Raw genomic sequence first — 27,094 nt, forward strand, 5'->3', positions numbered from 1 at the left:
ACACGTTGAAAACTGACCAAAAATTCATGTCAGGAAATATTTAATTTCACACAATAAGAAAGAATACGATCGGCGAAAGAAATACATTCATTTCAAGTTTATTATTCGTCTCGGTTTGTTCACATTATGTCGTACGAAGAGAGACAAACGTCTTTATCATCAAACTGTGACGACAACGATGATGACGAAGATGTACTGTAAAAAAAATGTTGGCACTTTGACGCGTAACTGTGCCGGGAAGTGACATTTGCATTTTAGATTAAATATTACGTTATTTATGATGTGTACGAGCAGCACGGTCTCCTGTAACAAAGGAGCGGAGAAACAAACAACAACAAAACTAACGAGACGACGATACACTGTAAAACAACAACGGTGATATTTCAACGGCTGAAATATTCGTCCAAATTTACAAAAACGAGACCAAACTGAAATGATAAAATACTGTAGTGTTGAGTTATCGATGTAGATTTTTTTTTTTACAGCATTATTAATCTTCTTCATTGTACAATTTTATTATTATTATTATTATTATAAGCGTCTACTAAATCTAAAGAAAAAAATATTTTTACACCCTGATTTTTTTTCAGTAAATTAACTCATATTTAAAATTCACTGCTGTTTTCTCACTGTTTTTTTTACATTCACCTAAAAAAAAAAACATAAAACAGATTTTCTGAATTAACAAGACAATTTAACCAAAAATTTTGACTTTTCTGAATTTCGGAGAATTTGTTGGCAAAATATTTTAGAAAAATAGAAAAACATTTTTTTTTGGCAAAAGGTTTGTAAGTAAAATTATGTAAAAAAAAAGGGGGGGGGGGGGACAATTACACAAAATAATGTAGTTAATTCAGATTATTTATTTTTTTTAGCAAAACTTATCTAATTAATTCAGAAAAATTGCTGATAATTTGATGAAAAATTACAAATTTTTGGGTTAATGTCATACACTAAAATTACTGTATGCTTTTTTTTTAAGTCAGTGAAAACTTCAGAGTTAAACAAACTGTTTTTGACACAATTAACACAACGTTCCTTCATCGTTAGGCTTGATCTGGCTCAGTAACGTCATCATCACCAACGTTAAAACACAGCGGTGTAAATAAAGGAGGCAGATTTATTCCCTCATCTTCCTCCTCTTCATCACATATACTTCACACACTGGTTTAGTGACATTAGATTAAGATGGAGAGCGAAAGATAAGGCGACTAATTAATTATTATTTCATTTTTAGTTTCATTTTCTATACACTTCCTCCATGTACCACCAGAGGGAGCTGTGTGTACCACTGGTACCACAGTTTGAGAACCATAGCTCGATTTACTCATTGAGACTGCTGCAGGACTGGAGTCTACAACGTGTGTGTGAGAGTGTGTGTGAGTGTGTGTGGACCACACACACACAGTCAGGGGTCAGAGATTTAATCCTCGAGGGTCAACCTCTGATGTGAACGTCTTAATCCTGGAGAAAAAAAAAAAAAAAAAAGATGGAAAACTAGTTTAACTTCCCGAAACTCAGTCAACAAACTTTCCATCCCAAACTTACTGAATTATATGTTACGCCGACTGTCAAGTCGAGCTACAGTATCGTATCGTGACTTGGCTATCGTGATAATATCGTATCGTGACGTGAACATCGCGATACTATCGTCTCGTGACTTAAACATTGTATCATGACTTAGCTATCGTGACAATATCGTATTGTGATCATTTCGTATCGTGACTTGAATATCGCGATACTATCGTATCGTGACGTGAATATCGCGATACTATCGTATCGTGACTTAAATATTGTATCATGACTTGGCTACCGTGACAATATCGTATTGTGATAATATTGTATCGTGACTTGAATAGCGCAATAATATCGTATTGTGACTTAAATATTGTGATATCGTATTGTGACTAGAATATCGTGATAATATCGTATCCTGACTTGAATACTGTGATAATATCGTACTGTGACTTAAATATCGCGATAATATAGTACTGTGACTTGAATATCATGATAATATTGTATCTTGACGATATAGTACTGTATCTTGAATATCGTGAAAATATAGTACCGTGACTTGAATATCGTGATAATATAGTATTGTTACTTCAATATCATCATACTATTGTATCATGACTTGAATATTGTGATAATATCGTATCATGGTAGTATTGTACCGTGACTTAAATATCATGATATCGTATTGTGACTTGAATGTCGTTATATCATATCTTGAATATCGTGATAATATCGTATCATGACTTGAACATCGTGATATCGCATTGTGACTTGAATATCATGATAATATCGTAGCCTGACTTGAATACTGTGATAATATCGTATTGTAACTCAAATATCGTGATAATATAGTACTGTGACTTGAATATTATGATAATATCGTATTGCAGTAATATTGTACCGTGACTTAAATATCGTGATAATAAAGTACTGTGTCCTGAATATCGTGATATTGTATTTTGACTTCAATATCATGATAATATTGTTTCATGACTTGAATATTGTGATAATATCGTATCATGGTAGTATTGTATCATGACTTACATATCATGATATCGTATTGTGACTTGAATGTCGTGATATCATATCTTGAATATCGTGATAATATCGTATCATGACTTGAATATCGTGATATCGCATTGTGACTTGAATATCGTGATAATATCGTATTGTAACTCAAATATCGTGATAATATAGTACTGTGACTTGAATATCATGATAATATCGTATTGCAATAATATTGTACCGTGACTTAAATATCGTGATAATATAGTACTGTGTCCTGAATATCGTGAACATATAGTACCGTGATTTGAATATCGTGATACCGTATTTTGACTTGAATATCGTGATAATATTGTATCACGACTTAAATGTTGTGATATCACATCTTGAATATCGTGATAATATCGTATTGTGACTTGAATGTCAAGATAACATCCTATCTTAATGATCGTGATAATATCGTATCATAACTCGAAAATATCGTGACAATATCGTATCATGACTTGAATATCGTGATAATATCCTATCGTGACTTGAATATCATAATAATATCCTATCTTAATGATCGTAATAATATCGTATCATAACTCGAAAATATTGTGACAATATCGTATCATGACTTGAATATCGTGATAATATCCTATCGTGACTTGAATATCATAATAATATCCTATCTTAATGATCGTAATAATATCGTATCATAACTCGAAAATATTGTGACAATATCGTATCATGACTTGAATATCGTGATAATATCCTATCGTGACTTGAATATCATAATAATATCCTATCTTAATGATCGTAATAATATCGTATCATAACTCGAAAATATTGTGACAATATCGTATCATGACTTGAATATCGTGACAATATCCTATCGTGACTTGAATATCATAATAATATCCTATCTTAATGATCGTAATAATATCGTATCATAACTCTAATATCGTGATAATATCGTATCGTGACTCAGAAAACAGGCTTTTGTTAAAAGGTTCTGGCTGGTCAGTGTTTGTCTGTCTGTCTGTGTTCATCAGAACCAGGTCATATCACTCCGACTCACTAGTTAACTGGTGAATGTGTGTTTGTACTCACAGTCTCAGCCGTGTCGGCCGTCTCCTCTTCCTCCGTTTGTTCGCTGCCCGGCTGAAACGCCTCAAAGTCGGACATCGCGCTCTCCACCGCCTCGTCATCGTAGTCCGTCTGATATTCGTCCGACGGTTCCTCTGAGGGTAAACGAGAGAGGAGGAGGAGGATGATGAAGAGACAAGACAGTGTGGAGTGAAGCTTTTATATTGAGACTTTAATATTCTGTTTGCGTGTGTTTTGACAACGAACCATTGACCAGTGCGTTTTTCACAGGTTCTATTCTGGACACGATCTCTGCCAGGTCAGTGAAGGAGGCGTTAGGGCAGGTGACCAGCTGACAACACAAACAACAACAACGTTATCCTTGTCCCATAGTTTTAGTTTTATATTTATTATGATTTATTAAGATTGTATCAGGATTTTGTATAATGACAATAAAAACTTCTGTTATTTTTTTAATAAACTTTATTATTTATATTACAAGAGAACAAATCTAATCTAAACTAGCTTAATCTAGTCTAATCTAAACTAGTCTAATCTAAACAAGTCTAATATAAATTAGTTTAATCTAGTCTAATCTAAACTAGTATAATCTAAACAAGTCTAATCTAAACTAGTATAGTCTCAACTAATCTAAACTAGTCTAATCTAAATTAGTTTAATCTAATCAAAACAAGTCTAATCTAAACTAGTCTAATCTAAATTAGTTTAACCTAATCTAATCTAAACTAGTATAATCTAAACTAGTCTAATCTAAATTAGTTTAACCTAATCTAATCAAAACAAGTCTAATCTAAACTAGTCTAATCTAAATTAGTTTAACCTAATCTAATCAAAACAAGTCTAATCTAAACTAGTCTAATCTAAATTAGTTTAACCTAATCTAATCTAAACTAGTATAATCTCAACTAATCTAAACAAGTCTAATCTAAATTAGTCTAATCAAAACAAGTCTAATCTAAACTAGTCTAATCTCGACTAATCTAAACTAGTCTAAACTAAACTAGTCTAATCTCGATTTATCTAAACTAGTCAAATCTAAACTAGTCTAATATATATACTCATCTAATCTAAACAAGTCTAATCTAATCTAGACTAATCTCAACTAGTCTAATCTAAACAAGTCTAATCTGAAAGTAACCTAATCTAATTTATTGAATAATCTCTATTGTTAAACAAACAAACAATCGCTGATAATCTCCGATTTCTGTAATTTAATAATATAAAAACACATACACTTAATCTGGACTAGGATTACAGACACACAGTTGCAGCAGGTCAGCAGTTGACTCACGTGTCCAGGTTTGGTTTTGTGGAAGTTCTCCTGATGTTGGTCCTTCATCATGCTGTCCACCACTCTGCTGCGCTGCCACACGTCAAACAGCGTCTTCCCGTGTTGGTAACCAGCTTCCTGCCAGATTAGAGATTAACGTAACCCAGCATTTGTGGTAGACGGAGGGATTAGAGAGGAGGAGGAGGAGGAGGGAAACTCACGGCAATCTCGTCAAACTTGCCAAACTCCAGCGTGGCGTAGTGGTCGATGGGCGGTCGGATGTACTCGCAGTACTCGCTGTCTTTGACGTTCTCCAGCTGCCGCACGCAGCAGACGTACGCCAGGCGGGTTTGGATCTCTGCCATGTTCAGAACCTGGAAGGGTAACAACAGTGAGCTGAAGCAGAACCTGTGCACGTCACCAAAGGACCAAAGGACCTCCATTTTCTTTTCTTTAGTAGTAGATAAACCTCCATTTTCTTTCAAAACTGCGATTCACCGTCGCGTCGTAAAGGTCACACTCACTGTACCTTGACTTTCTCAGCCAGAGGGTTGAACCGTTTCCATAGCAACCACCAGCCGTTCAGCGAGTCGCCATAGTTGGTCAGGTCCGTTTCGTCGCGGCTTCCGACGTCGATCGCGATCACAACCTTGGCTCCCATGGATCGAGCCACGTCGGCTGGACACAGAAAAACACTTAAAACACTTAAACATCTCTTCTTCTACGTCTTTAATGAACTCTCTATGTGTCTTCTGTGACGCTTTTGCTCCTCACCGGGCAGGTTGTTGATGTAGCCGCCGTCCATGAGTAAATGTCCGTCTTTGGGGTCACAGAGCGGCGGCAGGTACCCAGACAGAGACATACTGGCTCGGACGTATCGCCACAGTGAACCTGAGCGGCGGGAAAAACACAGAGACGAATCAAATTGTCATTTTTGTGTTTATTCATAAGTTTATTGCGTCAAGAGCGACACAGACCGTCGGTGTGAACTCTCATGGACGAGGCTGTGATATCTGTCGTGATGTTGAAGTACGGGAGCCACAGATCCTGTCAGGATTAAAGGGAGAAAACGGTGAAGTTAAGTGGTTTAGAAGCAAAACCAACACTTTAAAGTTTTTTTGTTTTTTTTAAGAAAAGCCCTCCTCACCTTACCTCTATCTGTTTGTCCTTGAAGACAGACTTGATGCCGGAGTTGAAGGAAGCTCCGGAAAACATGGATGTAACGGGGTAGGTCAGGTCCAGGATCTTCTTAAAGTATGAGGTCATGTCCTGAGGACAGAAGGAGGAAGGTTAAAGGGATGGATCAGGGTTAGATAGGTATATAATCTCATAATCTCACAGTTTGAAAGCTTGTTTCCAAAGGAAAATCATGTGCCAGCTCACGCTCCCACACCAAACCTCATAGAGAAAATCAGTGTTTTTAGCTCGCGAGGACACAGGAGCTGCGGGTCTACTGCTGCCTCGTGTGGTCACTTTGTGTAACTGAGGTCAACCTGAACAAAGGATTTCAAACACCGAAGTCACAAGACAAGAGATCTGAACTTATTAAAAGGCAGCAGTGGATCAACAGCTCCTGTGTGCTGTGATGTTAAAATCACTGATTTTCTCTATGGGGTTTGGTGTGGGAGAGTGAGTGGTTTATAAACTTCAGTTTCCTGTTGGGGAAAACTCTGTCTAACCGTGAGAAAAAGTGGCGAATGTTAATGAAAGTTAAGATATGGGAAACTTAAGTAGGTGTAGATTTTATTAGTTAATGACAAATAACGTCACTGTTGTGACACCAAACATAGTTAGCGGTCATTTAAAACTCCAAACGCGACAGCTGTGCGCGAACGTACCATGCACCACTCGCGAGCTCGGACCCTGGTGCGGCTGTAGCTCTTCTCCTCGGCGTACAGCGCTCCGATGAACGAGCCGATGGACGTTCCGCCCACCATGTCGATGGGGATCCCCGCCTCGTTCAGCGCTCGCAGGATTCCCACCTGAGAGCAACCTCTGAGAGCAGATCCAAGCAGAAAGTCTTATATTTACAGTACAGCTTTTCTACTCCAGCACAGCCGCACACTAACCCTTTATACCTCCATTTATTCAGCGTATAGTACGTGAACACACGTGAATGTCCAGCAGGTGTCTCACTTCAAAACTGAGAGGAACACAACCTACCTTTGTCAGAGCTCCAGAGCGAGAGTGAGAAGAAAAACACAAACCAATCGTTAAAATTATTCCTTAAGAGGTTTGCAAATATTTTCAACATATCCTTGTTCAGGGTGATGCCGACTATTATGACGGTAAATTTCAAGTTATTCCGAGATACTTTTTGTTTTTTTGAAGAAAGTCAGCTCATTGTCAAAGTGCATCAGGGTAAATGGATCATTTCATGATTTTCAAAAATTCATTAAAAATATTCCCTAAGAGGTTTGCAAATATTTTCAACAGATCCTTGTTCAGGGCGATGCCGACTATTATGATGGTAAATTTCAAGTCATTCGGAGATACTTTTTGTTTTTGAGAAGAAAGTCAGCTCACTGTCAAAGTGCATCAGAGCAAATTGATCATTTCCTGATTTTCAAAAAATCTTTAAAATTATTCCTTAAGAGGTTTGCAAATATTTTCAACAGATCCTTGTTCAGGTCGATAACAACTATAATCACGGTAAATTTCAAGTCATTCCGAGATACTTTTTGTTTTCGAGAAGAAAGTCAGCTCACTGTCAAAGTGCATCAGTGCAAATTGATCATTTCCTGATTTTTTGTAGGCACTGTACAGTCACTGAATATAAATAATTAGCTTTTATAAGGTTTCTTAAGTTACTCCTTTTAGGAATATACGTAAGATAAAAACCCTGAGTACCTGGCTCCTCCTCCTCCCAGTACGAGGGCGATGCTGTTCCCCGTCAGGATCCTGGCCAAGCGGGAGAAGTCAGAGTGACGATCAGGACATTTCTCAAACACGCGTTGGTACAACTCTCTCTGAAAATCCACACACACACACACACACAGAGCAGACGTTTTAAAACAAACAGAATTGTAGATATAAAAGACAAAAAGGATGAGGGGTCCAGGTTATCACACCAGCTTGGGCAAACTCCTCCTGGAGAAGACTCGGCGAGGACAGGACAGGTGGTGGTGTCTGCAGATCCAGCTGCGCATGTTCAGCCACTCGGCGGTGCCTTTGGGCGGAGGACCGTCCTCCCTGTGCAGCAGCACCAGCTGCTTCTGCGCCCGCACTGAGCTGCCCTCCAACATCCGCTCCAGCTACACAGGAAGAAGAAGAAGAAGAAGCTTCAACGTCATCATCATCATCATCATCATCGCAGCTCATGAGGAACGAGCGGCTGAATCCACACACGGACCTCTCCCACAGTGGGCTCCCGTTCACCCAGGCCCACGATGATGATGCAGTCGGCCTGACGGATGCAGCGCTGCGTCCAAGGAGTGAGTCCGGAGTCAGACTGGTACAGGACTATGCGATGGATGTCTTCCTGCTGTCCGAGCCAACTGGACAGACGGTACTCGTGGACGCTACGGGGATAGAGGGACGATTATCCTCCATCATCATTCTATAATCTAATTGTAACATCGAATTATGTATATTCACTACCGTTCAAAAGTTTGGGGTCACTTAGAAATGTCCTTAATTTTTTAAAGAAAAGCAATTTTTTTTCAATGAATGTAACAGAAATTATTTTGAGAAAGAAATTAAAATTATGAGAATGAGAAAAAAATAATTGACATTTTTTTTCTCAATTTTTTTTCTCAATTTTTTTAAGAATTTTTTTTCTCAAAATTTTTTAAGAATTTTTTTTCTCAAAATTTTTTTAAGAATTTTTTTTCTCAAAAATTTTTTAAGAATGTTTTTTCTCAAAAAAATTGTAAGAATTTTTTTTCTCAATTTTTTTAAGAATTTTTTTTCTCAATTTTAAAAAATATATTTTTTTCTCAAAAATGTTTTGAGAATTTTTTTCTCAAAAATGTTTTGAGAATTTTTTTCTCAAAAATGTTTTGAGAATTTTTTTCTCAAAAATGTTTTGAGAATTTTTTTCTCAAAAATGTTTTAAGAATTTTTTTCTCAAAATTTTTTAAAGAATTTTTTTCTTTTAGAGAGAAATTACTATTTTGAGAAAGAAAATTTACATTTGAGAAAAAAATAAAATTTTGAGAGAAAACAAAATTTTGAGGGAAGAAAATAAAATTTTGAGGGGAAAAAATAAAATTGTGAGATTTCTTTTAATTTTGAGAATTTTTTTTTTAATTTTGCATGTTAAAAGGCTATTAGATGATTAGAAACCCTTGTGTAATGATGTCTGCACAGCTGAAAACAGTTTTGCTGGTTCTTTGACTCACACAAAGTTTGAAGGGCAAAATTATTATTTTGAATAAAAATACTTGTCAGTGTCTTGACTATATTTTCTGTTCATTTTGCAACTCTTTTGATGAATACAAGTGTGACTTTAAATGGAAAACACAAAAAAACTGTATAGGTGACCCCAAACTTTTGAACGGTAGTGTCTATAAACATACTGTATGTATAATATTCAACACTATGTCAATGTGATGTCTGAGCTCCTCATTTCAAACATGATGCGGCATAAAATGACATTAAAAAAAAGTCGCCTACCTGTCCAGAGCAGCAGAGCCGAGTCGCTGTTTGATGATGTCACTGGTCAGGAGCTGAGTGGGACCTGCAGAGAACGGGAAATCTAATTTACTCTTCCTTAATGATTGAGGAAATTAGCAAAAAAAAAAAAAAAGTGAGATTGTCGAGGTGTGTGTGCGTACCAATGCCACTGAGTGCATGCTGCAGCTCCAGAGTGAAGGAAGTGAGAGGAACCTCGTCAGACACAGGCAGGATGGCCACAGTGGACAGATTAGAGGCTGGATTACCGGCGTCCCACTTACTGGTGGGAGTGTTGATAGCCAGACTACGAGCTGCAGAACAACAAGTGTTTGCCTTAGTGGACATTTTAGACTGGATTAAAAGGGGACAGGGACACTCGCTCTCTTTGTCCTGCTGCAAAGTCAGGTTTTTATAAACCATTCTCTCCCTGCACCAAACCCCATAGAGAAAATCAGCGATTTTAACATCACAGCACACAGGAGTTGTTGATCCACTGCTGCGTCCATCACTAAGTTTAAATGTCTTATTTTGACCTCAGTGACACAAAGTGACCACACGAGGCAGCAGTAGACCACTAGCTCCCGTGTCCCAGTGAGCTAAAATCACTGATTTTCTCTATGGGGTTTGGTGTAGGATTTACAAACTTGAGTTTCCTGCCGGAAAAGACCGTCACGCAGCGATGTAAAGCAACACTTTGTTAAAATCTCATCACGTGAGAGTGTGCGAGTACCGGCCAGAGGTCCGTTGCCCTGCTGCATGTTGCCCAGGATCTTCTGTCCCAGCAGGTGAATCAGCCTGGTGACCACCTGAGGATACCTCCTCTTGATGGAGTTCAGAGCTCCTTCGGGTAACTTGGCCAGCTCAGAGTCTCTGACAGCGTGGACCGTGGTGGCTCGGTTCATGTGAGTCAGCGCCTCCACCTGGACAGAGCACGCAACAGGCGCTTAATGGTTTTATTTAAACATTTAATTTTGTCTTAAATGTCATTAGCGTTTTCTGACGACTCACCACGCCAATTAAATCGCCACGACCGTACTCTCCGGCCAGCTCCTTCTTCCCATCATCCTTCGCAATGACGGAACGCAGTCGGCCGCTGAGGACGATGAAGGTGCTGTCCGACTTGTCTCCCTGTCTGAAGACAATGAGACAGACATTAAAATCCCTTTTTCCCATTGACGTTGTCTTTTAGTTGTTGTTTTAGAGGGGACAACAGCAGAGCACTGCTACATCTATCACCTTTGATGTGATGCCAAGATTCCAAATGGCTGACTTCCTGTTGAGTTGAGGCCATGGTTACGGTTGACTTTTTTGTTCGTCTTGGTCTATAACATCTTCCCACCAAGTTTCGGGAAAATCCGGTGGAACTCAATGTATGCCGAAGTCATAGGGCACTTCCTGTTTCGTGGCGCATGGTCGGAATTCGCCAAAACGCATGAGGTTGCCCTGGCCACGCAGTTTTGAATCCGCAAAAATTTTTTCGCCAACTTTTCACCTTTTTATGTGTCTTGTACAAATTGGTGCGTTTTTTTATGTCGGTGCGACAAACTCGCTCGGACGAGTTCGCTAATTTACGTAGGGGTGCGAGTCGCCAAAATGGACGCCGAAATTCCAAATGGCCCACTTCCTGTTGAGTTGAGGCCATAGTTACGTTCGACTTTTTTGTTCGTCACGGTCTATAACATCTTCTCACCAAGTTTCGGGAAATTCGGTGGAACTAAATTTTGCCTCTGTTTTCGGGTCCGGGAACTACGCTAATATCGCATTACACTGCCAAACCTGACATCCATGCAAGGTTTTTACGCAGGTCACACCCTCAAAAATGGCCGCAAAAATATGAATGTTATAATAATCTGAATTGTAACGATAGGGCCCTAATAATAATAGTAATAATCTCACCTGTAGACGGCACGGCCGGCCTCCACAGCCATCCAGTCCAGAGCAAAGTCAATCTGTCTCACAAACGGTGAAACCCTCCTCACCACCGTGTGAGCGACGTTCAGCACAACCCTGGGCTCCTCACGCATGATCCTGCAAAAGGGAAAATTAAAAATAAACATTTGCATTTACTACGATTTTACATGAGTTTGCCGTGTGAGAGGGGTTGCCGTTACTCGTAGAAGTGAGCTTTGGAGATGGAGAGGAAGGTGCAGTCCCTGTGAGCTCGCACGGTGAAGATGAGGGGTTCGCCCGTCAGCACGGCCAGGTGACCCACCATCTCCCCCGGGTGGGCGACGAACAGCAGCGTCTCCTCCTCGCGGTCGATCATGCGCTGGTAGACGTGAAGCAGACCCGAGATGACAAACTCCACGTTCACGTCCTGTCAAAGAAAGAAAAACAAATTTTTTGGTTTGTTTTTTAATTAAACATTAAAGATATTCATATACGACAGGGTTCAAGTCCACAGACCTGGTCTCCCTGATGAGCCACAACAGAACCGGCTTTGACCTGACGCAGATTCACCCTCCCCTCCAGCAGAGAGTGATCCTGACGACACGTGACGAGACGCAGAGGGAGGATCAACAACGGGGGACAAAGAGACTGGGTCATCCATGAAACCTAAAAAATGTCACCTGTACCTGTAACTGAATGACCTGCAGCAGATCCTTTTTGGCAGCGTGGAAAATGGCGCTGACTTTGTTGTAGTGGACGTTTCCTGGTCCAGCCTGGTCGCTGTACTCGTAAACGGCGGACGGAGTTTGCTGCACGGTGACGCTCTTCTTCAGAATGGACTGTTGAAACGAGAAACACAGTTAAACATAAACATATAACCCTAAAACCTATTGTTATCCTTCAGATTATTATAACATGTGTGGTTTTGCGGCCATTTTTGACAGGGTTGACGTGCATAAAAACGCTCACATCTTTGCATGGAGGTCAGGTCTGGTGAAAATGCGATATTGTCTTAGTTCCGGGACCCAAAAACGGAGACAAAATTTAGTTCCACCGAATTTCCCCAAACTTGGTGGGAAGATGTTATAGACCAAGACGAGCAAAAAAGTCGACCGTAACCATGGCCTCAACTCAACAGGAAGTCGGCCATTTTGAATTTTGGCGTCCATGTTAGCAATTTGCACCCAGCTATGTAAATGAGCAAACTCGTTTGAGTAACTTAAAAAACACGGCAATTCGTACTAGACTTATCAAAAATGAATGGTTGTTGAAAGGTTTTGTGGATTCAAAACGGCGTGGCCACGGCAACCCTCTGTGTTTTGGCGAATCTCGACCACTCGCCACAAAACAGGAAGTGCCCTATAACTTCGGCATACATTCCGGAAGTTCCACCGTATTTCGCGAAACTTGGTGGGAAGATGTTATAGACCAAGACGAACAAAAAAGTCGACCGTAACCATGGCCTCAACTCAACAGGAAGTCGGCCATTTTGAATTTTGGTGTCCATGTTAGCAATTTGCACCCCGCTACGTAAATGAGCAAACTCGTTTGAGTAACTTAAAAAAACACGGCAATTCGTACTAGACTTATCAAAAATGAATGGTTGTTGAAAGGTTTTGTGGATTCAAAACGGCGTGGCCACGGCAACCCTCTGTGTTTTGGCGAATCTCGACCACTCGCCACAAAACAGGAAGTGCCCTATAACGTTGGCATTCATTCCAGAAGTTCCACCGAATTTCCTGAAACTTGGTGGGAAGATGTTATAGACAAAGACGAACAAAAAAGTCGACCGTAACCATGGCCTCAACTCAACAGGAAGTCGGCCATTTTTGAATTTTGGTGTCCATTTTGGACACCAAAATGGACACCCCCCCACTACGTAAATGAGCTAGACACATCAAAAGCGAAAAGTTTTGTTAAGAGTGTAACAAAGAAACGTCTCATCCTAGCCTGACCTTCATGGGACTGTGAGGAGCCGCGTCGTCTTTGGCAGCTTCGTCGCGGTCACACGATCTGCTGGAGGCGACCGAAGCGTCACCTGCGTGAGACACAGACGCGAGAAGATATGAAGGGTTTTTCTGAAATACTGTGTGAAATAACGTGTGCCGTTGTGCCCGATGAAGCACCTGTGACAGGCAGTGGGGTGGAGAGAGAACGAGATTTCCTGTATTTTGACGAGGCCGTTTCAGAGGAGCTGGATTTTTCTGTGACAGAGAGAATAATAAGCAAAAAAGAAGAAGTCAGAATGAAATCACGTAATTGAAAATTGAAAGAGAAGGAAGCGTCCGCGTTCACCTGCACTCTCAGAGCTCTGGTCGTCAGAGTGGGACGGCTGTCTGTGGATTCCTCTGTGTGGGTGAGTCTCAGAACCCAGAACATGAGCCACTGACACCAGGGAGATCGCCTGACTCTCCTGCAACACGTCAGGTAATATAGTAGACACACCGTTGATTAACTATGGAATTAGATCTGTGTCGATATTTTCAAACAACAAGAGAAAGTACCGTGTTAAAGAGCTCCGTGGTCAGACCGAGGTAGTTGTGTAAGGCGAGGAAGGTCACTCTCTGGAGACGCACCATGATGATCTGCACGGAAAAAAACACAAGAGGTTACATAAAAAATAAAAAAAGCGAGGGTAGTAGAAAATTACTCACATTTTACCTGAATGACTCGGACCAGAGTTTCAGGATATTTGTCAAAGACCGTATGGAACGCCGCAGCTGGAAGACGCAGGACAGTGGAGGCCACGGCAGCTCTGGCCGACACCGTCTTATAAGGCGCCGGATAACCCTGAAATACAGATTACACAGTGTCAAATAATAATAATGATATAATACAAGGGTTGTAAAATACAATACAAGAAGAAAAAGACAAGGAAAAGCCCTAAAGTCAAGAAGTAAAAACCCCCGTTTTAACTTTGAAATAAGACAAAAGATGATAAAAAATAGTAAAAAACAACATAAAATAGGAAAAGGCTCAGAGTCAAGTGGTTAAAAACCCTGTTTTAACTTTAAAATAAACTAAAAATGCAAATTAAACCCAGGGTGGAATAAAAAGGAGTGTTCAGGCTTCTTTTTTTTTTTAATATCTAGTGAGCTGGATAAATCTAATACCCAACAGTAAACACATTCCAAATAAGTGAGTTAAGTGAGCGATCTGTACTACATAAAAGGTCTGGTATATATGGTTAAGTTTTTAAAAAGAATATGAGTCTCGGTAGAGTAAAAAACAATCCTGAAAACAAACAATTTCTGTCCCAAACAGGTCATAAAATCAGTCTTCTAAACAACTCACTCTGCAACCAAAGTCCATACGAAAATCGGCAATTTTAGCTTGTGAGGACACAGGAGCTGCTGGTCCACTGCTGCCTCTTGTGGTCACTTTGTGTCACTGAGGTCAATCTGAACCGAGGATTTCAAACACCGAAGTCACAAAATAAGACATTTAAAGTTAGTGAAGGAGGCAGCAGTGGATCAACAACCACTGTGGGCTGTGATGTTAAAATCGCTGATTTTTCTCTATGGGGTTTGGTGCAGAGTGAGTGAGCAAACTTACTTAAAAAACGACAAAAAATGACAAAAAGGAGCAAAAGGAGAGTTCAGGAGGAGTTAGTCGAGTCTTTCGTAAAGTGGAAAAGCCATATTATGGGATGGTTCAGTGAAGTGAGTGTTAGAAAAAGCACTTAAACAGGAAGCAAAAGCAGAAGGAGACAAAGCTCAGACGTACAGTGATGATGTCCATGATGCTGAGCAGACTGTGGACGCTGTCTCCCGTTAAAACCTCCTTCACCACCGCCTCGGTGCCATCCTGTGGAAAACAAAAACGACAACAACAACAACAACTATCAGACCATGCACGCGTCTGTCCGATCAACGCACAAAGCGAGTGAGTTCTGGTCTCTCACACTCTCGTGGATGCACAGCTCCAGGCGGCCATCTTGAACCACGTAGATGCTGTCGTCGGTGTCGCCCGGCCGGAACAGCGCCTCCCCCTGGTGCAGCTGGATCAGCACCATGTGACGACACAGCTCCAGGAAGAGCGGCTTCTCGAAGTGTCCGAGCACTCTGGTAAAAAAAGACACGACAACATGACGACGACGATCTCTCACACGCGCGTCGCTGCCTTTTCTAAGAGTCGGCTCGCGTGACCTACCTGACATTTTTCAGCATGTACAGCACCTCGGAGGGGAGATGCGAGTTCTGCACGTCATACTCGGTCAGGTCGGCCTCCAGCAGACAGGGAGGAGGCTCTTTGGGCTGCAGGGTGGGCGGCTCCCGTCGTATACGCAGGATCCTGACACAAAAACACCGTCGCTAAGGAACAAAAGAGCTTCAAAATGTTTTTATTTAAAAAAGAAAAATAAAAAACCACTGGGAAACTCACTTGCGAGCGATCGACAAGACTTTGGTTCTTTTCCTCACTCGCTGCCGAGAGGACGCGTTGGCGTTGGACGGAGGAGGCGACGACAACGTCTGAACCTGAATAACAAAATAAAATGTATGCGTTAGTCAAGTCGGTTATATCACAAAAAAAACACGTTTACCATTTTATTACAGCATTTTTCCGCCTGAAAACTGAAGTTGTTGAAAACCGCTCACTCTCCCTGCACCAAACCCCATAGAGAAAATCAGTGATTTTAGCTCGTGGGGGACACAGGAGCTGCTGGTCTACCAAAAGTCCATTGAGAAAATCTGCAATTTTAGCATGTGAGGACACAGGAGCTGCTGGTCCACTGCTGCCTCGTGTGGTCACTTTGTGCCACTGAGGTCAATCTGAACGAAGGATTTCAAACGCGGAAGTGACAAAATAAGACATTTGAAGTTAGTGATGGCGGCAGCAGTGGATCAACAACTCCTGTATGCTGTGATGCTAAAATCGTTGATTTTCTCTATGGGGTTTGGTGCAGGGAGAGTGAGGAAATGACGTCACAGGCTTACACAGGTGATTTTGTTGATTGAGCCTTTTATGTGTGTGTGTGGGGGGCTAAATATGTGTCAAAATCTCATTTAATCACACTTGATTTATCGCTTTTATTATTAATAAATCTAGAGACAGAGTGGGACGTTGAAGAAGCAGAAGAAGACACTGACCTTTCTCATGATCTTGCGTCCATAAAACATCACCTTGTCTCTCTTTCGGAAGCGATAATGAGGAACTTTCTCCTCTGAAACACATCAAACATGCTTTTTAAAAATAAATAAATAAATCCAACGCTGTGTATGAGGCTGTGTGTGTGTGTGTAGACACTGACTTGACACTTTGTAGCTTCTGTAAAGAAGGAAGACGACGACTCCGACGGCCGACGTCACCGTCACAGACACGATCAACAGAGCCGTCCACTGGAAAACAGACAAAAAAAGCAGTGAGGACTAGAGCTGAAATGATAAATCGATGAATCGATTACTAAATTAATCGCCAACTATTTTGATAATCGATTAATCGGTTTGAAGCTTTTTTCATGATTAAAACAAGATTTCTGATTGTTTCAGCTTCTTAAATGTGAATATTTTCGTTCTTTGTCTTTGCTCCACATAACAAAGATATCATTAAAACTGAATCATTTTGGTTTGTGGACGAAACAAGACATTCAAGAACATCGTCATTTCCAGGTTTGACGAACACTGATCAAAGTTTTTTAACATTTTATGACATTCTATGGACCAAACGATTCATCGATTAATCGAAAAAATAATCGACAGATTAATCGATTACGAAAATAATCGTTAGTTGCAGCTCTAGTGAGGACAAAACTGGAAAGATCTAAAGTCACGATTCTCACTTTTTCGTTTATCTTTACGTCTGTTTCCTCGTCCTCTTTGTGATTTTTACACTAAAGACAAACACTGCAGAAGGATAACTGTTCTGAAAACAGGTTCTGTGACTTCAGTCGGGCTGCAAGTAACGGTTATTTTAATAATCAATTCATTTATATTCTTTATTTGGTCCATAAAATGGAAAAAACTGTTTCACAAACCTGAAAAAAACCCCAATATCTTTGTTATATGGAGCAAAGAAATCAGAAAATACTCACACTATTCAACCGTTTCTGACATTTCATGGACCAAACGATGTGAGTTTCAGCCCTAAAACTCAACATTTTCTGACATTTTATGTACCAAACTAACTAATTGACTAATTGGGAAAAAGTAATAAGTGTTAATCTTTACTTACCATATTAACTTCTGTCCTCTCTTCCACGAGCTGCTGCATCCTGGCCCTGATCTCACTGCCGAACGGACCAAAGTTCTGAAAAGTCGGAAAAGAAGGAAAACGACAACACTGAGGCAACGATAACGACTGAAATCGGCTCAGTTAAAGCCGAGTTTCAAGTGCAACTCGAAGCTGGGAATCGAACCCTTAACCTTCTTGGTGAAAGATAACTTGGTCTACTACCCCACTGAACCACAGTTAGTCCATACGCCCTAAAATATAGTTGACAGAAACAGGAGTAACAGTAGTAAAAACAACTAAACAACTAAATAACAGCTAAATAACGATTTAAAAATGCCAGATTATGTCAGAAACAATGAATCGGTTAAATATTTGCACTCAACAAATTTCATTATCTCGCACGTAACTGCAAACAAAATGCCCATAAATCTGCTCACAATTCACAGAAAAGGAAGTTTTGCGTGACTAGAAAATGTCACTTTCTCTTACAAACATCCAGTGTTAATTGTTTTCAAAATGTAAAACAAATAATATCTACGTTGATATCTCACTGGGCTGTTTTTGTCGTCAGGTAAGACAAAAAAAACAACAACAACTTTTCTTTACCGCGTCAAACAGGAACAACGTGAGCATCTGCTGCACGTGTTTTCCACACAGTTGTGTCAACAGTTGTGTTGTCATAATAACCTTCAGGAAAAGACGTACCGGGTAAAAACTGCAGCTCTCCTCCTCCTCACTGTCGTCCTCCATGTTCTGTTTCGAAACAAAAATAAAAACCGCAACATTAGGTGAGGATTGTGTTCTTTTTACGTCTGACATCAAAGTCCAAACTACAGTTAAACTACAGCTCTTGTAACGTTTGTAGTAAATAATATGCGTGACTCAAACTTTTGCTTCAATTTTGTTGCCCCTGACTAATAAGTACCTCCCTGAATTAGTGGGAATTTTTGAGCAAACAGGAAGTCGGCCATGTTGGTTTTGGCGTCCATCTATCGTACCAACATAACTTTAAAAATTTAAAATTATGCTCTCAAATGTCTCGTTTTTGTCCACAAACCTAAAATTATTTGTATTATTGAGCAAAGAAACCAGAAAATATCCACATGAGACTGTTTAGATTATTATTAATGCTGAAAACAATCAATTTACCACACCACTGTAAGTTATTATTGCGATATCACGATACACTGAGTATACTGTACACAACCAGCTCTGGTGAGAGTGAGCACTTGGCACCATCTAGTGGACTGGACCTTCATGGACCGTTATGGAGTTTGTGCTGGGGTCATTTCAAAGTCATAATTCTCCAACTGTGTAAAGAAATATTGTTCACCCCCTCAAAAACAGAAGAAATAAACAGGCCCAAACATGACTCAGCTTTTGGATCGTAATGGATTTGACATTTTTTTTAATCTGTCCATTCCAGCAGTGATTTTGACCAGTATTGGACCCATACCAATACTGACTGATACCGATTCCTGTCCAAAATAATAATAACAATAATAATAATAATAATAACATGTGTGAGCAATGGTTTGTGGGTTAAAGAGCACACGTCCAGATAAAGAGGTCACACGCTCACTGTTTGTAACCAGATATTCCTCCTTCTCCTGCTGCACTTTACTCTGCTCTACTCTAACACGGCGACACAGTAACTCTGAACTTTGGTCTAGATGTGATCTTATCAACCTTCAGCAGTTTGACATCTCCTCTACAAGGGTTAGGGTTAGGTTATGTGCCGAAACTTCAGATAACTGTACAACAATGAACTAAACAGTTGAAAAATGAAGTTTTTTAATTGTTCATGTCATTAATTGTTGCTTACAGAATAAAAAAACGGAGCAAAAAGAATGCAAACATTCAGGTAACAAAGCTAGGTACGAGGAACTAGCGCCATTTTTCTCCATTTAACGCTATCCAATACATTAAAAGTCATTGATCTTTACTGCTGCGATTGACGTCAACCACAAATTCTCCGCTTTTCCACTTCAGAAGTCAGACCTGTAAACGTATATATCCGGCTAGCCGTTGTTAGCAATACCAGTCGACGACGAGACTCCGCGTGGTATTTTGCGCACGAAAAAAAAAGGTGCCGTAGTAACGTGTCTACGGTTAAAAAGTAAACAGTACTACTGATTTACGGCGAAACTAATACGACAGAAGTGCTAATAACGTTAAAAGAAGCAGTGTTTATGACATATACGATTGGATCCATGTCCTCGGAAATTCCAAGCTCCGACTACAAATGGAACGCGCTCGAAAAAATGATGCCCTCGGGTTCATCTGCAATGCCACCAATGCCCACCAGAGGGGAGCGGCCCACACTTTGAGAAACACTAGTCTAAATGAATCGATATCATTAGCCAGGTTTATTTTCTAGCTAGCACCACAACAAAAGAGCACAAGTACCGTCCACGTGATTTAAATTGCGTATCGTGTACGTATTTTTGAAACTCACGCAAGTTTAAACGTGATATTTATCCGTAGCTAACACTTATAAAGTAAGCTAGAAGTCTTCCGTTCGCCTGGAATATTTAGCTTTTATTTTTGAACACAGTCCCCAGTGTCTTGTCTCCGCCTCTCTGACGAGACAATCCGCTACACAACACAAGTAAAAACACGCGAAACACAAACAGTTCGATTCTGCGTTGACTTAATGAGCACGTGAAAGCTAACACACTTACGATAAATGCGAGCTAAAGTCGTTTAAAGTGAGGCGACAACGCGCTTTTTCCTCCACTTACCTTTTCTTCTATTCAACTTTTAGTATTTACACAGACATGTCTCACAGCGGGGTGAGTTAGCAAGGTGACACACGATCAGCGTTTCCGGTCAAGTCTTAAAAATAAAACACGAAGCGGTTTTAAAATATAGAAATCGTTTCATTTTATCGTTAAATGAACCTTTTTATGTAGGATTTGAAGTTAAACTCATCACACTAACGTATTACATTTAACTTTTGAAAACATTTTTTTGATTTTATTTCGATTCAATGTTTTGATTCGATTTTATTTCTGTTTGGGGGGTTTTGTGAGAACTATATATCAAAACAAACACCTTTACTTTGAAATAGTGTGCAATAATCATCCTTATCAACTAATTTTGAGGCCCCTGCTGTCTTTCATATTTCGTTGTTTTCATGAACTTCACAAAAAAAATCCACTTTCGTGTCCCCACGTTCACCTTCGAGGTTTTATTTTGAAGGGAAAGTCTTGTGCAGTTCTGCTAGTTCCGGCTATCTTCACGCGCTCCTGTCACTGACACATGAGCACAAGTATCGCGGCTTCTCATTGGCTGATGCGCGGCGCCTCTCAGCCAATCGTTGCACGCGTCACTGCTCAGTCAGTCAGTCACGTTAGCCACAGACAGCGGAGCCGAGCGACAGTGAGGAAACTCAAGGTGAGAGAAGTCGAGCCTTCTTTTTACACTTTAAAATTAATAAATAATGTAATATTTAATATTCTTAAAACAGTATCTTGGCACATTCGTCTAAATCTATGATTATCTTTCAGATAAACGCAGCGTGAGCTGGTTAGTGAGTTTGTCGCTAGCTTAGCTTTGTCAACGCTATGGCCGTAAACACACACTTCCAGGCGTAAAACTGAAAAATACAAACAATCACTGAACATTACTAACAATCAATGTAAGATATTATTGCAACTAATAACTGTTTGCATAATTGATTAATCTTAGTTTCCAGTTATTCAGTTTTAAATGATTTATTTATTATATGGAGCAACGAAACCATGGAAATCTTCGCATTTAAGAAGCTGAAATTTTTTTAATTATTACAAAAAAAAAGAATAAAATAATGTCTCCTATGAAAAAAACCCTGTTTATTTTGTTGTCCGAGTTTAAAGCTGTCGTCACTGTACATGTAGAATCAAATATATTTTTATTCCTCCGTAGGTTTTCTCTGAGCTGACAGGAGAAACAGCCGTGGCACCATGGGCGTATTGTCCAACCTGATGCGGGGTCTGGTCAGAGGAGCGGACAGGATGTCCGAGTTCACCAGCAAACGTGGATCGAGGACTCACAACAAGGGCCGGGGCGCGAGGCCCACCGGACTGAGGCTGTGCAGCAGGAAGTTCCTGACCATCAGAGCCATGGTCCCAGAGTTCGTGGTGCCGGCGTTGGAGGGATTCCCCCTCAGAGCCTACGTGTCGTACAAAGCCCCCAGAGGAACGGAGCCTCCGCTCACTGCACAGAGCTTGTTCGCTGAGGTGGTGGCTCCTCGGATCAGGAAGGACATTGACGACGAAACCTTCAGCAAAGACAACCTGGAGAAATATGGATTTGAGCCGACGCAGGACGGGAAGCTCTTCAAACTCTATCCCAAGAACTATGTGCGTTAAAAATGCACGGACTTCTGACCTTAAAAACTCTTGCTTTGTTTTACGTGCGACTTCACAATAAATATTTGCATGGAAACGACGACATTAAGGCTTTTTTTTTTTATTATTTCTTGTGTCCGGGGTAAATTACGACATGCACACAGAGAACGTAGAAGCTGTGAGGACACTTTTATTGGTCAGAAAGTGTGAAGAATGATTCCAGGAGGTGAAAGTGACCAAAAACATGTAACTGCAAAAGAATAAAACTTCCTTTTGAGGCTCGCTGACTTCAGGGGAAAGTTCAGGGTTTTTAAGTGTGTTCACACACAAAAATCAATACAATTGACTTCAGCTGAAGTGTAATGTATTTTTAAGATATAATTCATTGTCAAAGTCTTTTATGAGAAGGAAACTTAAGACTTCTCCCTCTCCCACACCAAACCCCATAGAGAAAATCTGTGATTTTAGCTCGCGGGGACACACCAGCTGCTGGTCTACTGCTGCCTCGTGTGGTCACTTTGTGACACGTTTGAACTCACTGACGAAAGGCAGCAGCGGATCAACAGCGACTGTGTGCTGTGATGTAAAATCACTTGTTTTCTCTATGGTACTGTATGGTGTGGGAGAGTGAGTGGTTTACAAACTTCAGTTTCCTGTTGGAAGACGTCCGTCTAACAGTGAAGATAAAACAGTGAGTCTACATGCTCACAACCGTGTTTCAAAATCAGTGGCTGGTCAGTCAAACCTTGTCAGTTGTTGACAAAACTTTAACTCAAACAAAAGCTATGAGACAGTGAAGTGGAGGATGGGATAAACTGTGTGTGACGTCGATACGCAATTTAAATATAAGATTATACAAAAAAAACGAATCGATGTCATTATTATGAAAATATTGTTTTTTTTCCGTTATTTTAACATTCTGCGGTAAGGTTCTGTAAAGGGAAAGGGACTAAAAAAAACAACTAATGTCGCTTAGCTTTGGTTCGATCGCTGACGTGACGTTTTTCCGGTATCCCCATACATCAGGAGCGATTGGGCCGATAACGACACTGATATCGAGCTTGTTTAGTCTCCTCTGTCGTGGAATTAACGTCATTTTTTTATACTTGTGTCGCAGCAGATGCAGATATACATTTTACAAGGAGGTAGCAGCTTATTCGGGCTACTGTTTTAGTCATTAGTCATATCGGGGGATCTAATCCTGTTTGGCGATATCTGATGCTACATTTTAAAGCCAATATCGGCCGATGACCGATATCTTATTTCCTAGTATTTTTCCTCGTAACTAGCATCTTATTTCATGTTAAAGCAGCGTGACTAGAGTGTTTATTCACACACACACACACACGCACGTCAGTCAGATTTATGTAAAACATAATTTTGTTCTTACTTAACTCAGTCCACGCGTGATCGGATCACCGAGGACGTGGCAGGACGTCAAAACACCAGGCCTGTAGGGGGCGTCAGTGTCACCGTCAGCGTCGCTCCGTTTCCTGCGGAGCTTCTTCCGGAGTCCAGTCCCAGCGCCACACGTGCAGCATGTGGTCATAGAAGGAGCATGTCGCGAGCAGACAGGTCACGGAGGCGGCGTCGCGGTCCGGGTTGGGGGCGGGGCCTGCAGCGGGGGCGGAGGAAGGCGCCGCCGCGACGCTCTCTGGGATGTAGCGTCCCGTGTCGTCCTCCAGCGACGTGTCGAAGCTGGCGGTGGGAGACTCGTACTGAATGCGCAGGTGTCCTCTGCTCTCTGCGAAGCTTTCCTTTGGTTCTGCGGCGGCGGGTGAGCAGGGGGCGGGGTCGTCCAGGGAAAGGCGGGACCAGTCGGCGCCGTACGCCAGGGAGTTGTGGAGGATGTAGGATGCGACGACGGGACAAGCGCCTGCGCTGCTCTCTGGACAGAGACGGGAAAACAAGCTGGTTACAGTGTGTCTAGAAGTGGGAAGTCACGCCCTTATGATATGAAACAGAGATCATGTTTTATTTATTTATTCTTTTATATAATGTTTAAAGAATATCATAGTCACCTAAAGCCTGTTGGCAGTGAAGGATGTGGAAGTCGTTGTGCATGCAGGCGGCCAGAAGCAGATCGGGATTGGTCGGATGCCACTTCAGCCTCCAGACGCCGCCGCCCGTCGCCGTCTCACTGAGCGGCTGCCGCATGTTCCTGCCGTCCCAGAGCAGGACCTGTTCATCGTAGCTGCGGGAAGAGAAGCCAACGACTCAGGAACAGAAACTTTACCTTACCTTAAGATATCTTAAAGATATAAGAAATATTTACCTGCCTGTTGCCAGGATGTGTTCCCGGTGAGGGTTGCTCTGAATACTGCACACACCCATCGAGTGCCTTCAAAGAGAACAGGCCCGAGATTTATTAAGTGTACAAAACTGTAAAAAACAAAAAACAAATGTAAAATTCTACAAACAAACTCTCTTAGGTCTTCACCTTTTACTGGTCAGAGTGGGACAGGACGGACCCATCCTGAGATCCCAGCCTTTCAGTTTGCAGTCGTCACCGCCTGATGAGAAGTTTGTGATAGTAGAGGTGTGTGAGTTAACGTAAATCAACGTAAACACAAGCAAATCCAAGAAAAAAGATCCTTTAAAAGAAGACTGATAAGGGTCAGGACACTGACATTTCCTGGAAATTTCACCTGATACATATTTGGAAGTGTCATTTATGGACTTCCAACAGAGAGAGAGAAAACACAGAGCATATATGCATCGGAGAAGAACAGAAACGGAGGAGGTGACAGAGTGGAGTTACACTGGGACGTTACCGGTATAAACCAGCTGCGTGTCCCAGTAGGAGAAGGCCGAGATCCAGGCCTCAAAGTCGTGAGCCTTCCACTGCGACACAGCCGTCAGAGAACCTTCGTCCAGAGAGAGAACACTGATGCATCCTGCAGAGTCGCTGCACACCACGCGCACGTCACTGCTGCTGACACACACAAACACACACACACACACACACAGGATTTCTGTTCAATACACGGTTCTGTTGAATGGACTCATTTGGCAGCATGAGAGTCTCACCTGTCCATTCTTCCAGTGGACCAGTCCAAGGACAGAGCCAGCCGCTCTGCTCCGACCTCCAGGCTGCTCAGAGTCTGCAGACTGCGGCTGCCGTCCTACTGGATACACACAGTCATGAGTGAAGACAACAAAGTCGAGAAAGAACTGCAACAATTCAATGACAAAACGTCCTCGTTATTTGAGTTTTCAGCTTCTTAAATTTGAATATTTTCTGGCCCTGACGCCAAACTGCAAACTCCCTGAAAAATCCCAGAAGCTGCAAAACGTCAGTGCCTGCAATTCCCCTCGTCCGACGTCACACTTCTCACCGGAGTCGCTGACATGGCGTAGAGCTGCAGTTCTCCTGTGGCAGCTGCTGCTCCGAGTATCGCCTTCTCCGACACCGCCACGTGGCACCTGAGAAAACGAGATGACACATTACAGCGACGGCTCTGCGATTAAAAAAATAAATCACGTTTAATGAGGCTAATTGACTGACCGAGTGTGACGAGTCACAGAGGTTTTCTTACCATTTGACATCTAAAATGGCCGGAGTGTCGATGCGCTGCAGCTCAGTGAGAGGAGGACTCGTCATCGACGCTTCTCGACGAAAGTCAAAAAGGTACAAATGACCACTGCGGGTGGGCGTGGCCTCATCGACCCCGACCTACAGATTAAACATGCACACATGAGTCAACAGTCAGAGACCATGAGGAGCAGGAATTAATGTGAAACATCATACAAGAGAGGGACCTTCAACATATATGTACGCAGCTGTGGCCTAGTGGTTAGGGCTTCAAGCTTGAGACCGGAGGGTAGCCGAACCCCGACCTTTCTGCAGCTGAAGTGCCCTTGAGCAAGGCACCCGACCCCCTCACTGCTCCCCGAGCGCCGCTGAATGCAGGCAGCTCACTGCTCTGGGTTAGCATGTACTTCACTGTGTGCTGTGTGTGTTCACTAACTCACGGATGGGTTAAAATGCAGAGATTGGAAATTTCCCCACTGCGGGACTAATAAGGGAATCTTAATCTTAATATATACGTTATTATTATAAGTCTGTATGTTAGAAAACCCTAAAATACTATGCTAAACAAATATAAATATGCAATATTATAATCAACAAGTAGTAGTTGAATCAACCCCTTAAGAAGAATCAGTTCAACTAATGTGTTTAAAGCCTCATTAAAGCTCGTCTTGACTCACCCCTTTCTGTAGTTGGTACGTCCCGCAGACCAGGACGTTGTGACATGGTGCTACGGGACACCACTCCACCGCGTCCGCGCTCTGTCCCGTGTCAAACACCTGGAGACTGTGGGTCCTGGACTTCCACGCCATGACCTGCTGCTCTGCAGAACATCACTGTCACTGCTCCTGCTGATGATGCTGATGATGATGATGACGTCACTGCAACGTCAACACAGCCTCAGTCAAACCAAAGTCCGAACTCAAAAAAAAAAAAAAAACCCGAGCAAATGAAATCCTTACACCGCCCCTTAAATAATCCTCAGGTACGAGAGCTAACTCGGCTAACTGTTTACTAGCGAGCTGGCTAAGCTAGCAGGCGGCAGTTAGACACGAGCAGGAGCAGAAAACACTTTTAACAAACACATACATGTTCCGCGAGTGAGTGAAATCAATTAAAGTCAAATTAATGTTTGTTTTTTTCCACCAGTTATTGACTCAAACTAACTCACATGTAACACACTCAGCAGCCCGGTACAGAGAGGAGAGTAGAAACGTCACACGTCACGTGATCTACAAGTGTCGACGTCACGGTATTCAAAAAAAACTTTATTATCCAAGATTTACAAAACAAGACAGAGAACTAGTTAAATGGAGGTTTGTAAACAGAAGTATGACTACTACTATTACTGGTAATACTATTACTATTAGTACTACTACTATAATAATGATTATTATTATTAGTAGTATTATTATAATACATAATAATAATAAATGAAAATAGAGAAATAAAAATAACTATATTAATTAAAAGACGTGATTTTCACTAGTATGTGATTAGCTTAAATTGTTTACCTCACCAGAAACGCTGATCCAGTGGTTTTATTTTAATTTTTTAAATTCTCATTATTATACACAAGTTAATTCTGCTTTCACATGCCTAAATTAACCGCACTTCCTCCCTTTGGACTTTTTTTTTTTTTTTAACCTTCCAGTTCAACTGTTTTAT

General features: G+C 41.3%; 3 protein-coding genes across 4 annotated transcripts; 1 reads left to right on the forward strand and 2 right to left on the reverse strand.

Annotated features, from left to right (window-relative positions):
• Positions 1–29: 29 nt before the first annotated feature.
• Positions 30–20,385, reverse strand: LOC310940410 (patatin-like phospholipase domain-containing protein 7). The gene is made up of 35 exons (XM_083905376.1): positions 20,305–20,385; positions 18,266–18,313; positions 17,561–17,635; positions 16,641–16,728; positions 16,480–16,553; positions 15,773–15,867; positions 15,542–15,682; positions 15,294–15,453; positions 15,116–15,196; positions 14,051–14,179; positions 13,894–13,974; positions 13,685–13,802; positions 13,516–13,593; positions 13,345–13,427; positions 12,076–12,228; positions 11,906–11,983; positions 11,611–11,816; positions 11,396–11,527; positions 10,508–10,631; positions 10,230–10,419; positions 9,661–9,810; positions 9,500–9,563; positions 8,235–8,403; positions 7,954–8,136; positions 7,733–7,851; positions 6,721–6,877; positions 6,035–6,151; positions 5,860–5,929; positions 5,657–5,773; positions 5,412–5,560; positions 5,104–5,256; positions 4,904–5,020; positions 3,859–3,943; positions 3,616–3,746; positions 30–1,464 (listed from the first exon to the last, which is right to left on the reverse strand). The coding sequence occupies exons 2-35, from the start codon at positions 18,308–18,310 to the stop codon at positions 1,459–1,461; spliced, it is 3,918 nt and encodes a 1,305-aa protein (XP_083761502.1). The 5' UTR covers positions 18,311–18,313; positions 20,305–20,385; the 3' UTR covers positions 30–1,458.
• Positions 20,386–20,860: 475 nt separating this feature from the next.
• Positions 20,861–21,985, forward strand: mrpl41 (mitochondrial ribosomal protein L41). The gene is made up of 2 exons (XM_083904538.1): positions 20,861–20,959; positions 21,470–21,985. Exon 2 carries the CDS (start codon positions 21,508–21,510, stop codon positions 21,913–21,915), a length of 408 nt encoding a protein of 135 aa, XP_083760664.1. The 5' UTR covers positions 20,861–20,959; positions 21,470–21,507; the 3' UTR covers positions 21,916–21,985.
• A 107-nt stretch (positions 21,986–22,092) lies between these two features.
• dph7 (diphthamide biosynthesis 7) lies at positions 22,093–26,640 on the reverse strand. 2 transcript variants are annotated; one of them, XM_083905288.1, is made up of 10 exons: positions 26,598–26,640; positions 26,107–26,307; positions 25,434–25,570; positions 25,233–25,320; positions 24,925–25,019; positions 24,669–24,826; positions 24,335–24,407; positions 24,170–24,235; positions 23,916–24,088; positions 22,093–23,782 (listed from the first exon to the last, which is right to left on the reverse strand). In XM_083905288.1, exons 2-10 carry the CDS (start codon positions 26,236–26,238, stop codon positions 23,370–23,372), a joined length of 1,335 nt encoding a protein of 444 aa, XP_083761414.1. In that variant the 5' UTR covers positions 26,239–26,307; positions 26,598–26,640; the 3' UTR covers positions 22,093–23,369. The 2 variants fall into 2 exon arrangements, with proteins under 2 accessions (XP_083761414.1, XP_083761413.1); XM_083905287.1 differs by having other exon boundaries at positions 24,669–24,829.
• Positions 26,641–27,094: the final 454 nt, after the last annotated feature.

Source organism: Microchirus variegatus, assembly GCF_963457635.1.
Source record: "Microchirus variegatus genome assembly, chromosome: 18".
Lineage (NCBI taxonomy): Eukaryota > Metazoa > Chordata > Actinopteri > Pleuronectiformes > Soleidae > Microchirus > Microchirus variegatus.

Coding starts and splice junctions, on each gene's coding strand:
- LOC310940410 (XM_083905376.1), bottom strand. CDS start 18,310: ATGGAGGACGACAGTGAGGAGGAGGAGAGCTGCAGTTTTTACCCG. Junction 13,803..13,893: donor CCACGGAGCTCTTTAACACG/GTACTTTCTCTT, acceptor GACGTGTTGCAG/GAGAGTCAGGCGATCTCCCT. Junction 13,428..13,515: donor CACCCCACTGCCTGTCACAG/GTGCTTCATCGG, acceptor TGTCTCACGCAG/GTGACGCTTCGGTCGCCTCC.
- mrpl41 (XM_083904538.1), top strand. CDS start 21,508: ATGGGCGTATTGTCCAACCTGATGCGGGGTCTGGTCAGAGGAGCGGAC.
- dph7 (XM_083905287.1), bottom strand. CDS start 26,238: ATGGCGTGGAAGTCCAGGACCCACAGTCTCCAGGTGTTTGACACGGGA. Junction 25,571..26,106: donor CGTACCAACTACAGAAAGGG/GTGAGTCAAGAC, acceptor TTTAATCTGTAG/GTCGGGGTCGATGAGGCCAC. Junction 24,408..24,668: donor CACGCAGCTGGTTTATACCG/GTAACGTCCCAG, acceptor ACTTCTCATCAG/GCGGTGACGACTGCAAACTG.